At 36.2% G+C, this 12,948-nt stretch overlaps 1 protein-coding gene across 1 annotated transcript in view; it reads right to left on the reverse strand.

Annotated features, from left to right (window-relative positions):
• Window positions 1–2,647: 2,647 nt before the first annotated feature.
• The window catches only part of TFAP2D (transcription factor AP-2 delta), a 55,703-nt gene continuing 45,402 nt past the window's right edge, over window positions 2,648–12,948 (reverse strand). The window contains exon 7 of the mRNA XM_072832695.1: window positions 2,648–3,382. Coding sequence (XP_072688796.1) covers window positions 3,163–3,382 — 220 coding nt within the window. The 3' untranslated portion in view covers window positions 2,648–3,162. The remainder of the gene's footprint in view (window positions 3,383–12,948) is intronic.

The following is a 12,948-nucleotide window of genomic DNA, read 5'->3' on the forward strand; positions in this document are numbered from 1 at the left end:
AACCAGATAGAATTATCCCTATTCTTAAAGAATCTGAAAAGAAAGGAGCAGGAGAATAGACTAGGAATCTTACCAAGTGCTCTGATCTTTCTAGAGGAGAAAAATATAGAGTAATTTAGTTTTACTTATTTTTTCTAGAACCAGTATGCTTAAGTCAAATGGTAACTCTAACAAAAAGCCATAAAGGTGGCATTTAAATTGGTTATTGAAACAGTCTTAGATGTTTATTTTTAGGAATTTGGCTTAATATTTCACAGTTTTAAATATGAAAACTGTACATTTATTCATTGTGGGTGAGTATGAAAGATTTGGACAATTTTTCTGGGCAAGTAATAGTTAACCTGAAAAACTTTTCCATTGCTTTATTGCTTATTAAAACACTGAGAATAAAACAGATTTTTACGAGCTACCTTTCTTTACTATAAATTATGATACTGATTATAACTTCACTTTTGTTAAACTTCAGATACCTGCCTAGTTTTCTTTATTGTTCTATATTGAATATATCTACTTGAAACTAATGTGATATAGTGGAAATGTTATCTTATTCAAATAAAAAGAGTTATTTATAAATTACTATGGAAGAAGCAAGCTAGACTGAAGCAATGAGTATTGGGGGGAAAAATAAAAAGTAGTAGGTCCTTTGGCCCATCTTGGACAAAGAACACACACACATTCATTTACTCATTTATTTAAAAAGTGTTGAGTACCTATTATATACAAGGCAAAAGTTGGTATGTTAACAATGTCTATTAGATTATGATAATAAATGACTCTAAACATGACCAGTCCATCAATTCATTTATGGCCTAATGGCTGGTTAAATTAAATAATGGGTGTTGTCCATTAAGGCTCTTAAGACACCCAGAATCCTGGTAAATAATATGCACTGTAGTTATTTATAGTTATACTTTTGTTTCCAAGGCTAATAGATAGTAACACTCCATTAAGGTGTTAAGAACCCCAGCTAGTTACAACTATGGGTGGAGAAGGTGGTACTATAATCCAGATCTAATTTTTCATCTGATTATTGGTGAACATTTGACATGGTATATAACTACATTAAATATCTAGCAGATATGCATATCAAAATGCCATATTAAATACATATGTAATTGTTAATAACAAAAGGAATAAAAGAAAGTTAATGTGGAAATTTCATTAAGGAATCAGTAGCCTGTATTATCTGTATAGAGCCTTCTTACTACTTATTAAACTGAAATATTCATCATTTTTATTTCATGTGTGTATTTTACAATATGGGAAATTTCATGTAAAATGGAATCATTTATTTTGTCATGACATTTGGAACTGCAGCAGAATCCCTGCTTTATTCTATCTTATTTCAAAAAAAGTGTTTAATCCATGAAATTAAAAAAAAGTGGAACTATATAAACACATGAAATCACAATTAATTACTTTTACATTTATTTTAAGCTCTTCTACAGTGTAACTATAAAACTCCTTTATCATAGAATTCCTTAGTAGTGTCTTCTCTTAGTTGAATTTAGTATAGAAAATTTAGAGTTTCATTGATTATGGTTCTTTTCTGTACAAGATTGAAGATAAAGATCAAATGATTTTAAGAATTATTGTTAGGTAAAAATATTTTGTGTGCTCTCTCCATGAAAAATCTTGAGTAATTTCCTCTCAATTAAAAATAATACTAATATTCCCCAGGGGATTATAATATGGCAGAGACTTTCTGAAAGTAACTGAAATGTGTTAGTAAGAGGACAATATTTTCATGCTAAACTCATATCAGGAGTCCATATTTATTAAAATATTTTTTTTTCATAGACGATGAACTACATCTTAATTTGCCTAGAAGTTTGAAAATTGTTAACAATAGAAAGGACAGTACGATGGTACCAGTTAGGTTTCTTAACACATTCAGGTTTAAATGGACCAAACTTTCATTCAATTAGCCCCTGGCCTTTGTAGCCAGGAACCTTTTGTTTTCAGTGTCTTAACTAAAGGACAATGAAGGTATAAGAACAAGCTCTAAAAAAGGAAGGATCTTAAAAGCAAAAGTCTTCTTTGATCATTCTGGTTTTGTCTTCTTTATTGAACACAGACCTGAATGCTTCTGTGCCTCTAAAGGTTTAGAACATAGCCATCCGGCATGTAGAAGAAGCACAAAGATAGAAAAAGAACGGCTTTTATTTTAACCACACAATCATTGGCCACCAGCGCTTCAAGGGGCCTCCGCTAGTCCCCTGGGCTCCTCTCCTGTTTCTGAGGGGCAAGGACTCCTGGAAACATCACTGTTCCTATTTCCATGCTTTTCCAGGCAACACAACAACACTGCTTTCCTTCAGGAGCCCAAGAGTAGCAAAGCTACCCTTTCCTGTATCCATCCTGCCCCAAACTACTAAGTGCAAGTCTGTTTCCTTGAACTGTTAGGTTGGGGATGTGAAGAAAATGAATTGAAGAGTTCATCTCTTATCTCTTCAATATTATGCTATCTCTTCTTAGTTATGGGCAAGGTGAGGTTCTATGGTGGGGAGGAAATGGTCATACATAAGGAGGGCAGAGTTTTCTGGAATTTTTAAATACCACGAAGGCACTGGTAGTTAAGTGGGCTAAGGGTGACCAAAATTTTAGAATTCCTGTCACTTCCCAGGACAAAGATTCGTGACTGCCCTTTTCAGTTCCCAAAGCATTTATTAATGGATTAATTGCCAGACTGGTCTAGTTAATGTTACCAGGGAATTAAGTGAAGAAAGACTGGAGCTGTAAGCACTGGTGGTAGATTCCAGTTGGTCATGCTTTCTAATCCCTAACTACATAGCTGGATAAGAAAGTGCATCAGTTAGATGTGAAAAAGCATGTGCTGCCTCTCCAGAGTCCAGAAGTGCTTAAAAACTGTGATGTATATAATCCGGAACAATAAATTACGTGCACAAAAAGAGTTTATCATAACATAAAATTAAAAAGTGACAATTTCATCACACAGTTACACTGCTGTTTTCCTTTTTTTTCTTTTTTTTGGGGTTTTGTCCTTTTTGTTTCATTTTTCATTTCCATTTTTGTTTTTTTATGGAGGGTTGGGGGAGGGTAGAGATTTGGTCCACTGAAGATTAATCACCCTCAATGATATATATATTAGAAAAAATATCAGCAGCAAGACTCTCTAGAAATAGATTCTGTTTGATGTAGCTAGTCTGTCTTTTCTGTTTTGCCCTCTTTCACGGCAGCCTCTGAAGTTTTCCGCAGGGGGGCTTTCTCCGAGTTGGCATGTCCTTGGCCAGAATCCGCCGCTCCACCATTTTTGTGGGTAGTGTGTTTTTCCAAGTAGTTCAGCATTTCACTGAGGACTGTTTGGAAAGTGCTTAGGGCTGCACATATTGCTGGAGTCCCAAAGCCATGAGTGATCAAACTGGAAATGAGAAGTGGTAGGGAAAAAGAAATGAACAACTTACAGTATGATACAGAACAACCATTTGATCCAGAACATTCAATTAAACAGGCATTTATTGTATTCCTAAAGAGTGTCAAGCATTATGGAAGAAAGAACACAAGTCAACGTATTGCTTTTGATGATAAGAAATTCAGGACGCATTTAGAAGATTTGTCATTGATAGACTTTTTATACACTAGTGATCAGCAAGTCTCATTGTTTAATACATGATTTTGGCCCTCATTCTCTATCTCATTAAGAAAGCCAAAAAGACAACATTCTGTGTGTGGGAATCATCTCATTTTTAAGAATGGCATATATGCATGTATGAGCATTGAACACATAAGAAGAAATAAAAAATGGGTGTGCTTGATGGCTAGCTGTTCCTCTGACTTCATTCTTCTCTCCTTCATGGTAACAAACTTTGATTTGGCTACTCAGTGACCTAGCTGGAGACTACATTTTTAAGCTTTCCTTGTAGTTAGGTTTGTACATGGGACCAACCTTCCCACAACAGAACATGAGGGGAAGTGTTGTATGTGATTCCATCTGCTTCAAAGGAAGTTGACTGCTCTTTGTTTTCTCCCAGCATAGCAGGCAGCTCTGCAGATGAAAATAACCACCTTGGTGGTGGGGGCAGAACAAAATGGAAGTAACCAACTCACCTTGAATGTCCTAAATGAGAGAAAAATAAAATTCTACCTTATGTAAGCCACTCTATGTTTGGGTTTTAGGAGCTAGCTAATTAATAATCATAAATAATGAGAAAATATAAGGAATGTTGGCAACTTCAGCATCTGTAAGCCCTCTAATCATGACAAATATCATCTCTAAGCTGAAAAATAATGTAATTATAAATTGACTCTTATGAATGGAACCCACCTAGCTTGTTCATTTGGTCAACTGTTTCTGAAGTGAGACTCTGCCGGGTTGCTCCCATAATTAACATCTTGTAATAACATAGGAAGATACGCTTGGCATGTATTATGCATATGTTATATGCAATGGAGTATACACATATTATACATTCAATTAAGAAAGCTAGTAACTGCTCAGAATTCCTAGTAATGTTGTTATGACATTAGCGGTTTTTAAATAAGACAAATATCATCCTCCGTAATACATTACCTAGCTAGTTACCCCTCTTAAGGTATGTGTAATCTTTAGGAGCAAAAACAATGAGATTTTATAACAATGCAAAAGGAGGGTTTTAGGGTCCAAGACAGCCTGCTAATATGCCGTGCTGGTGATAATAATAGGATTTATAAAACGGAATTGCTTATATTAGTCCATACAAGGGCTCAAGAAGTGCCAGACCTATATAGCAAGTGTTCAATAAATGGTAGATATTGTTGGCTATGGGACATTCATGGGTAAGAGTAAAATTTTCTGTGTGTCTCACATTAAACTCCATGGTTGATAGCATCTTTTTTTTATGATAGCATCTTTCATCTGAACATTTTACAAAGCCTGCCCTGTGCCTAGGTCATAATCTACATTTATTAAAAAGGAAAAAATCTTCAGTCTTCAATAATTTGGAAAATAAGAGTGGTCAGTGCTTAGACAACGATGCACACCAAAGATTTGAAATATAAGACAACATAGTTCAAGCATCTGCATATCCTTGCTACAGTATCTTGCATTGTTGAGCAGGAACACTCACCTAAGCTCCATTCCTCAATGAGATAACTAGAAGCAAATCAATCCATATGCTTTAAGATCTAACAGGGAACCTGGACAACAAATGGAATTGACTGGAGTGGTGGAAGAATTAATCATGGCTGCATCCAAAAAACAACTGACTGAAGCCATTCATTAATGTCTAAATGCTTGGCTCTGGTTACAAACTGCCTCTCTGCTTATGCTTTATTCCTGTTTTGAACTCCTTTTTACCACCGGATGAATTTTATTTTCCTCTATAGTGCCATGTCCTCTTGGTGGTGACACCCTCTTTATCTATGACAGAATATGCAGAATTTAGTTTCACTAGGTTAAATATTAAAGTTAATAAAGCCAATATTTGAGTTCTGAACATATACCAGGCCCTGTTCTCCATGCTTTATTCTGTATCACCCTATATAATCCTGGAAACAACACTAAAAATTAGGTACTGTTATTTCCATTTTTACACATGAAGAAACTAATGCTCGGAGAAGTTAAGTAATTTGCCCAAGAAACCTAATATTCTGTATTGCCTCTGCACTTATGTTCTTAGGATGTGGACATGTTTTTCTTTCTTTTTTTTTTTTTTCTTTTTTTTAGAAGTCACAGTCTGTTGGCAGTTTTAGCTTAGTTTCTCAAATTTTGTTCTGTAGGCATGTAGGCCTGGAAGAGGAGAATTCTTCTTACTCACTTTTCTAAGATTGGGGTATGTATGTATATATTTTTTAAGGTTGGGTTTTTAAGAATCAAGTATCACGTGGGTAGGCCTATAGAAATACCTTAATTCTCCATGTGGAGAAGAATTGTCACCATAATGAAAGATTCTTAAGCTGGGCTCCTTTCTTGGCTCATGTCCCTTCTTGCTTCTCTAATATGCACTGATCGTCAGCAGGATGCATTGTCATCTTTGCCCTGCACTGAGATCCAGGTGTTCACACTGGCTCTGACTTGAGGCACTTTGTGACCCAGAAGAAGTTATTTGGCTTTGTAAGATGACAATGTTCTGACTTGGGACACCTGCAAGTTCTTTCCAACCCCAACCTTTAAACAACAGGCACTAATGCTCTTCTTTAAACCCAGGACATGGAGAGAAGGTTATGGAAATTTCAAGACCCTGAGCTCAACACAGAAATTTAAAATTGATGATGGAATCTTCAAATGAAAAAAGTAACTGCTTATGTTGTATACCCGAAACTAACATAACATTATGTGTTAATTATACCTCAATAAAAATTAACAAAACTTAAAAAAAGGAAGTAACTGCTTGAAATGTTATCCTTCAACATGGAAAACCTTACACAGATTGTATTAGTTTCCTTCATTTAATAGTACCTGCATATCAAAAAACATACATGGTACACTATATAGGATGATAATCAAAAGATAGGTTCTGTTCTAGCAGTTTCCAGTGAGGTTTATTAATCCAAATAATTAAAGTAATCTAAAATTGTATTAGAATCACACAGAAAAATAGTGTGAAATCACAGGATTTAAAGGAATTTCTGGAAACATTATGCTATTCTATTAACCCCAACCACTCCAGAAAAATAGGTGTATATTTCATTCATAGTGACATACAAAAAGGAGAAAAGGAATAACAATCTATAGAAAAAAAAAAAAAAAAAAACCAACCCAGAAATGATAAGGCCAACTTTCAGTCCCAGATAGAAAATAAACTGAGGTCATCTGTTAGTCAAATCTCTAAAATCTTTGGTAACGGAGATCAATTTTTGTCTTTAGAAAATATTATATTTCAGACACAGACTTAATACTGATGTTATACTTGGCATTTGCATATATTTTCATCAGATTAATAGGACAGGGCATTTCACAAGCAAATATTACCTGGGTTAAATAATAGCCATGGCAGTTTGAAGCAGGTAGTCAAAATTTAGAAGTTCCTCTAAATTCAGACTCATCTAAAAGTTTATCCTCATGAACAAGACAAGTAAAAGACAACTAGCTTTGTGCTCAATGTGTCATCTTCATGCCAGATTTTAAAAATTGTTGCTGAAGTTGGTAGCTGATATAAATGCTGTATCAGATTTCATATCATATTTCATTTCTCAGGCCTCCATCCTCCCCCCCTTTGAAATCACGTGTTCTACTTCCTTATTGTTGAAAGGCTTATCTCAGGCTTCTCTCTTCTCTACCCCCAAACCTGTGATGATCATTCCCACTTGGGCACCTCTGTTTGTCCTCCCTCTACATTTCAGCTGATCTAAAGTCCACTGACCCATCAAAGCTCCTTGGATGATACTGAAAAAAAAAAAAAATGTTAGTTTCCTGGTCCCTTGATTAATACATTGAAAAAGATGTGTTCCTGCCAAAGGATAGAAGCTTGCCAAAGTGATGAGAGAACTTAAATAGAATTTTTAGGAGAAAGGAGTAATATTTCTCCTCCTTCCCCAATTATAAAACTGGAGCCTGAAAAGACCATGGGAAGACAAAGACAGATGAGGGTAAGATCTCACTCACCAAAGGAAGGAAGAAGACTAGGAGTCTTATAGATGGTCTCACGGCCCAAGTGATAATCAAAGTATGCTAGATCTTAAGATAGTGGCAAATAGGATACTAAATATATCTCTAAAACTTTACAGTTTGAGCTCTTACTGTAAATTGGTAATCTAAAGTTATAGTCTCATTTAAAAAAAATACAAAGAGTTGTTAAAAACAAACCACAAACAAACAGCAACAACAAAAACAGAAATGAGTTGGGAACAGTACTACCATCAACCTACACTCTTCCTTACATTTGTCAACAGCCAGCACTTAGGAATTGGTGACTTGGGATCCCTGGGTGGCGCAGTGGTTTAGCGCCTGCCTTTGGCCCAGGGCGCGATCCTGGAGACCCGGGATCAAATCCCACGTCGGGCTCCCGGGACATGGAGCCTGCTTCTCCCTCTGCCTATGTCTCTGCCTCTCTCTCTCTCTCTCTCTCTCTCTCTCTCTCTGTGACTATCATAAATAAATAATAAAAAAATTAAAAAAAAAAAAGGAATTGGTGACCTACTGAGGCAGGAGCCTCAGGGGAAAATGTGTGTGTGTGTGTTTAGGGGGATATCTCAGTGTCTGGAATGATTGACTTAACAAAAGGCTAAAGTTTCCCTGGCTTCATTTGGGAGTCTTTGAAGCCCAGGGTAGTAGGATTCAGTGTGAAGTTAGGTTCCAAGAATGGGGAAGAGAAATACTACAGAAAAGGGCCCAAGGTTTGGAGGGGAGATGGTGCTACGTTAGCATATGAAAGATTAAATGGTAATTAAGATGCTTTGCTTTCTTTTCAAAGTGTTTAATGTTTAAAACTAGCAATGATATAATGAATAGAGTTGAGACTTTTTTTAAATATAGGAAACTCCTATTTCAGGATCAAGAAAACAGGCATGTGTTTCTGAGACACTGGAGTTATTAGGTAATCTTTGAAAATTCTGGAAGATGGGAGGAGAGGTATGAAAGAGAACAGAGTAACTTGCCTTAATAATCAAAGCAGAGTGGGGGAAGGATGGTAGAGACAGATTTTAGGAATTCTAGTTTATTAAATTATATTTAATTCATCTCTTAACAAGTTTCTTGTAATGGGACGTTAAAAAAATTATTTATTTTTAGAGAGAGAAAGAGATTAGGGAGGGACAGAGGGGTAGGGAGACAGAGAGAGAGAAAATCTCCAGAAGACTGCTAAACTCAGAGCTGCGCTCTGTCACACAATCCTGAGATCACGACTCCAAGCAGAAACCAAGAGTGGCATGCTTAACTGACTGTGCCACCCAGGTGCCCCTGAAATGGGACATTTTAAAAATCAGGTACAAGTGTAAGTTTACATAGTGTAAGATTTATCCTTTTTAGGAATATAGATTGTTGAATTTTGACAAGCCATGAAGTTGTGCAACCACTACAATTATCCAAAATATTTTCTCATGTTCCTTGTCAGCAAACCCGCTTCTCCTCTGGCTCCTGGCAATCAGTGCTCTAATTTTTATCCCTTTATTGCTTTTTCTCAACTGTCATATAAACTGAATAATAAAGTCAACGCACTGTTATAACTAGGCCTAATAATTTTGAAATTTATTCCATGTTGTGGTATTTATCAATAGATTATTTTTTATTGCTGGTAAAGTATTCCATTGAATGGATTTATCAACATTTATTCATATAATGGAGGCTTATAATTCTGAAGTGTTAACATTTTAAAAAGGGAAGTGAACATGAAAGGGCTACATGGGTTCAGTAAGGAGCCCAATAAAGTAGCTGCATTTTTAAAAGATTTTTTTAAATTTTTAACTAATCTCTATACCCAACGTGGGGCTCCAACTCACAACCCTGAAATCAAGAGTTGCATGTTCTACTGACTGAGCCAGCCAGGCACTCCAGTAATTGTATTTTTTTTTTTTTTAATAGAAGTGTTACTAGAGGCACCTGGGTGGCTCAGTGGTTGAGCATCTGCCTTTGGCTCAGGTTGTGATCCTGGGGTGCTGGGATCGAGTCCCATATCGGGCTCCCCAAGGGAAGGCTGCTTATGCCTTTGCCTATGTCTCTGCCTCTCTGTGTCTCCCATGAATAAATAAATAAAATCTTTAAAAAAAGAAGTATTATTAAAGGACTAACAATGCACTTTACTATAGGATTTTAGCAATGCATCTAACAAAATCTCCCCAAATATCATATGATAAATTGAGGGGACAAGTGAGCTAGAGGAGGGCCATCTCAGGTAGACTCACAGCTGGTTGGACAATGATGTGCAACATGTAGACCTAGAGAACTGTCAACCTTGAAGGGTGTTTCCAGTGGAGAGCTACAAGAGTCTCCCATTCATCTCACTCTGCTTGCCATGTTAATTGACAATGTGATTGAAGGCATCCTAGATTTAAGTGCTGGTATTAAAATAGAGAGGGAAATTCCTGCATGGGATAATGGAACCAAAATTTCAAAATACCTTAATGTGGTAAAAAGCATTGGTGGTGGGCCAAAATGAATGGTGTGAAATTTAGGAGATTAAGGAAAACATATCCACTTGCTGTATGCTGTCAGAGAAATCTGACCCAAGAGCAGTTAGTTCTTAGGGAAAGGCTCAGCAAATCAGTCAATCTAAGCTTAAACAAAACCAAAACCAAAACAAAACCAAAAAAACAAAAAACAAAAAACTCACACGTCAAAATTTGATGTTTGGATCACAGCTAGTCAGGCTTATAAGCTATACTTACCTTCAACTATTTTCTCTCCCTCTCTCTCTCTTTTCTAACTAGATTCCAGCTCATTGGTTTCATTTTCCTATTACTAATTTCACACTGAGGAGCAGGAAGGTTCTGACAACTGACTGTGAGCAACACAATTACCCGCTGGGAAAATCCAGACTGCTATAGTTGATGGCACCTGATGTCAGAGTAAATGCAACTTCTATTTAATAGTCATTGTTTTAATTTTATTCATGGTTTTAAAAACTTCTATTTAATAGTCATTGTTTTAATTTTATTCATGGTTTTAAAAACTCCTATTCTGCTAGATTCCCCCAATTAACATTCTCAAGAGCATCTTTCTGCAACATAAACCATCTTTTCAAATTGGCTTAGCTCAGGAAGACCGTAACTATGCTTGGATCCAAAAGATAAAGTCCTACTGTTGACTTTCTCCCTAAGTGTCGGGGTATGTTCTCATTTCAGCAATTGGAGGGATAGCTCAGTGCAGAACCACCCTTTTTAGGGAGAGAGTATGCCTGTATGTGCATGTGTACTTATGGACTTACACTATTTTTTTGTCTTTTTATAAGGTGGCATTCTGGGGGCACCTGAGTGGCTCAGCCACTTATGCATCTGACTTTTTATCTCAGCTGAGGTCATGATCTCAGGGTCATGAGTTCAAGCCCCATGTTGGGCTCCACTCAGGGCAGGAAGCTTACTTTAAATAAATAAATAAATAAATAAATAAATTAATTAATTAAAATGAAAACATAAAGTGGCATTCTTATCTCTCCTTGAACAATGGGCTTGACCTGGATAAGTTCTACTAATTGTACCCTTTAACTTTTTTTTTAAGGTTTTATTAATTTACTTGAGATTGAGTGATAGAGCAAGTGAGTGTGTACAGTAGCAGGCGGAGGGAGAGGAAGAGGGAGAAGCAGGCTCCCCACTGAGCAGAGATCCCCATGAAGGGCCGGATCCCAGGACTCTGGGATCATGACCTGAGCTGAGGGCATACACTCAACTGATAGAGCCAACTAGGAACCCTAGACTTTCATTTTTTAAAAAAATATTTAATTTATTTATTCATGAGAGACAGAGAAAGAGCAAGAGAGAGAGACAGAGACAGAGACATAGGCAGGGAGAGAAGCAGGCTCCATGCAGGGAGTCTGATGTGGGACTCGATCCCGGGACTCCAGGATCACACCCTGGGCTGAAGGCAGGTGCTAAACCACTAAGCCACCCAGGGAACCCCAGACTTTAACTTTTTAAGGCAATATATATTGCAACGGTTTAAACTGCATTCTCTAACAGTAGGGTTAAAAATGAAGAAATGGATACAGAAATGACAGAGGTAATAATAGAAAATGGAAAAGAAGAAATTGTTATTTGAGAAAGAAGATAAATTATAATCCTCTCTCCTTTTTCTGTGTGGTTTTTCTAATAAAATGTTAGGAACAATCCATCTTTAACTCAGTGTTTATATTTATAAACTACTTGCCATGGGTGATGAGAATTGATCAGGAAACTTCCATGTAATAGAAATTTCACAAACTTCTCTTCATACCTTATGATCTCTCATTAAGTGAATTTTTTGCTTGTAGCTAAGGCCTCATATGTTTATTGTGAAAATCTCCAAAGCTTCAGTGCTTACTTGAAATATAAATTAATAGATAATTCTGAATAAACAACTACCTAAGGAACAAGAGCTATTTTACTTTCCTTAATCTAAGTAAATATGGTTTATACTTCACTAGCTTTGTTGTATGCTACTGAAATGTTACAAAACTGTTTCTGTATTGCTCTAGCTGTCCTTCAGAAATGCTTTATCATTACTTTTAATTGATTTGTTCAAACTAATTTAAAACACTAAAACTATTTTCTAAAACACAGCCTAAAGCAAATTCCTATGGAATCTTCCCCTGAATTCTTCCTATCTTGGCAAGAGTTGGGCCTAGGATCCAGTAATCCTTCCCAAATACTAAGGAAATACTGATCTAAAATGTATTGAAAAGGTGGGGCACCTGGCTGGCTAGCCGGTAGAGCACTGGACTCTTGATCTCAGGGTTGTGAATTCATGCCCCACATTGGCAATGGAACCTACTTAAAAAAAAAAAAAAAAAAAAAGTAAAAAATAAATAATGAGGCTGCTGTTTCCTTTTCAATATATTTTATTTATTTTTAATTTTTTACTTTTTAAAAATATAGTATCTAATTACATCCAGATGTACTCAGGTATGTCTGACAAACATGGATAGATTTTTCTAGCTTTCTTTTGGGATACAAAAAGCTGGACTTAATTAGATACTATTATACTACAAACTAGAAGACAGTAGAAAATAGCTCACTGTTATCATTTAGGTAATTAGAGTAAGAGCTAATTTCATTTTGTCAAATTTCAACTTTCTACCTGGAAAATGTTTGACAAGCAAACATCTCTTCCTCTACTTCTTTTGGTGTGTCTAAAGGTTGAAATAGTTTGGGTTATTTCTCATTATTTTGTTATGTTTCATCATTTCAATGGGTGTTTGCTATCATGGATCTTTGATTTCCAGCATTGCATACAGATGCAACTGTCACCAACCTTAGTTCTGTTTTTTGGCCTCCAGGAGGTATGCAGGCAGCAAGATTTAAAGGCAAGACAAGCCTCCTTCTCTTTTCCTCCTGGATTATTCAGCTACTGCAGGCTTAAATCCAAATGTAGCCTCAGGCTTA

The sequence above is a fragment of the Canis lupus genome, chromosome 7, assembly GCF_048164855.1.
Source record: "Canis lupus baileyi chromosome 7, mCanLup2.hap1, whole genome shotgun sequence".
NCBI classification, from domain to species: Eukaryota; Metazoa; Chordata; class Mammalia; order Carnivora; family Canidae; genus Canis; species Canis lupus.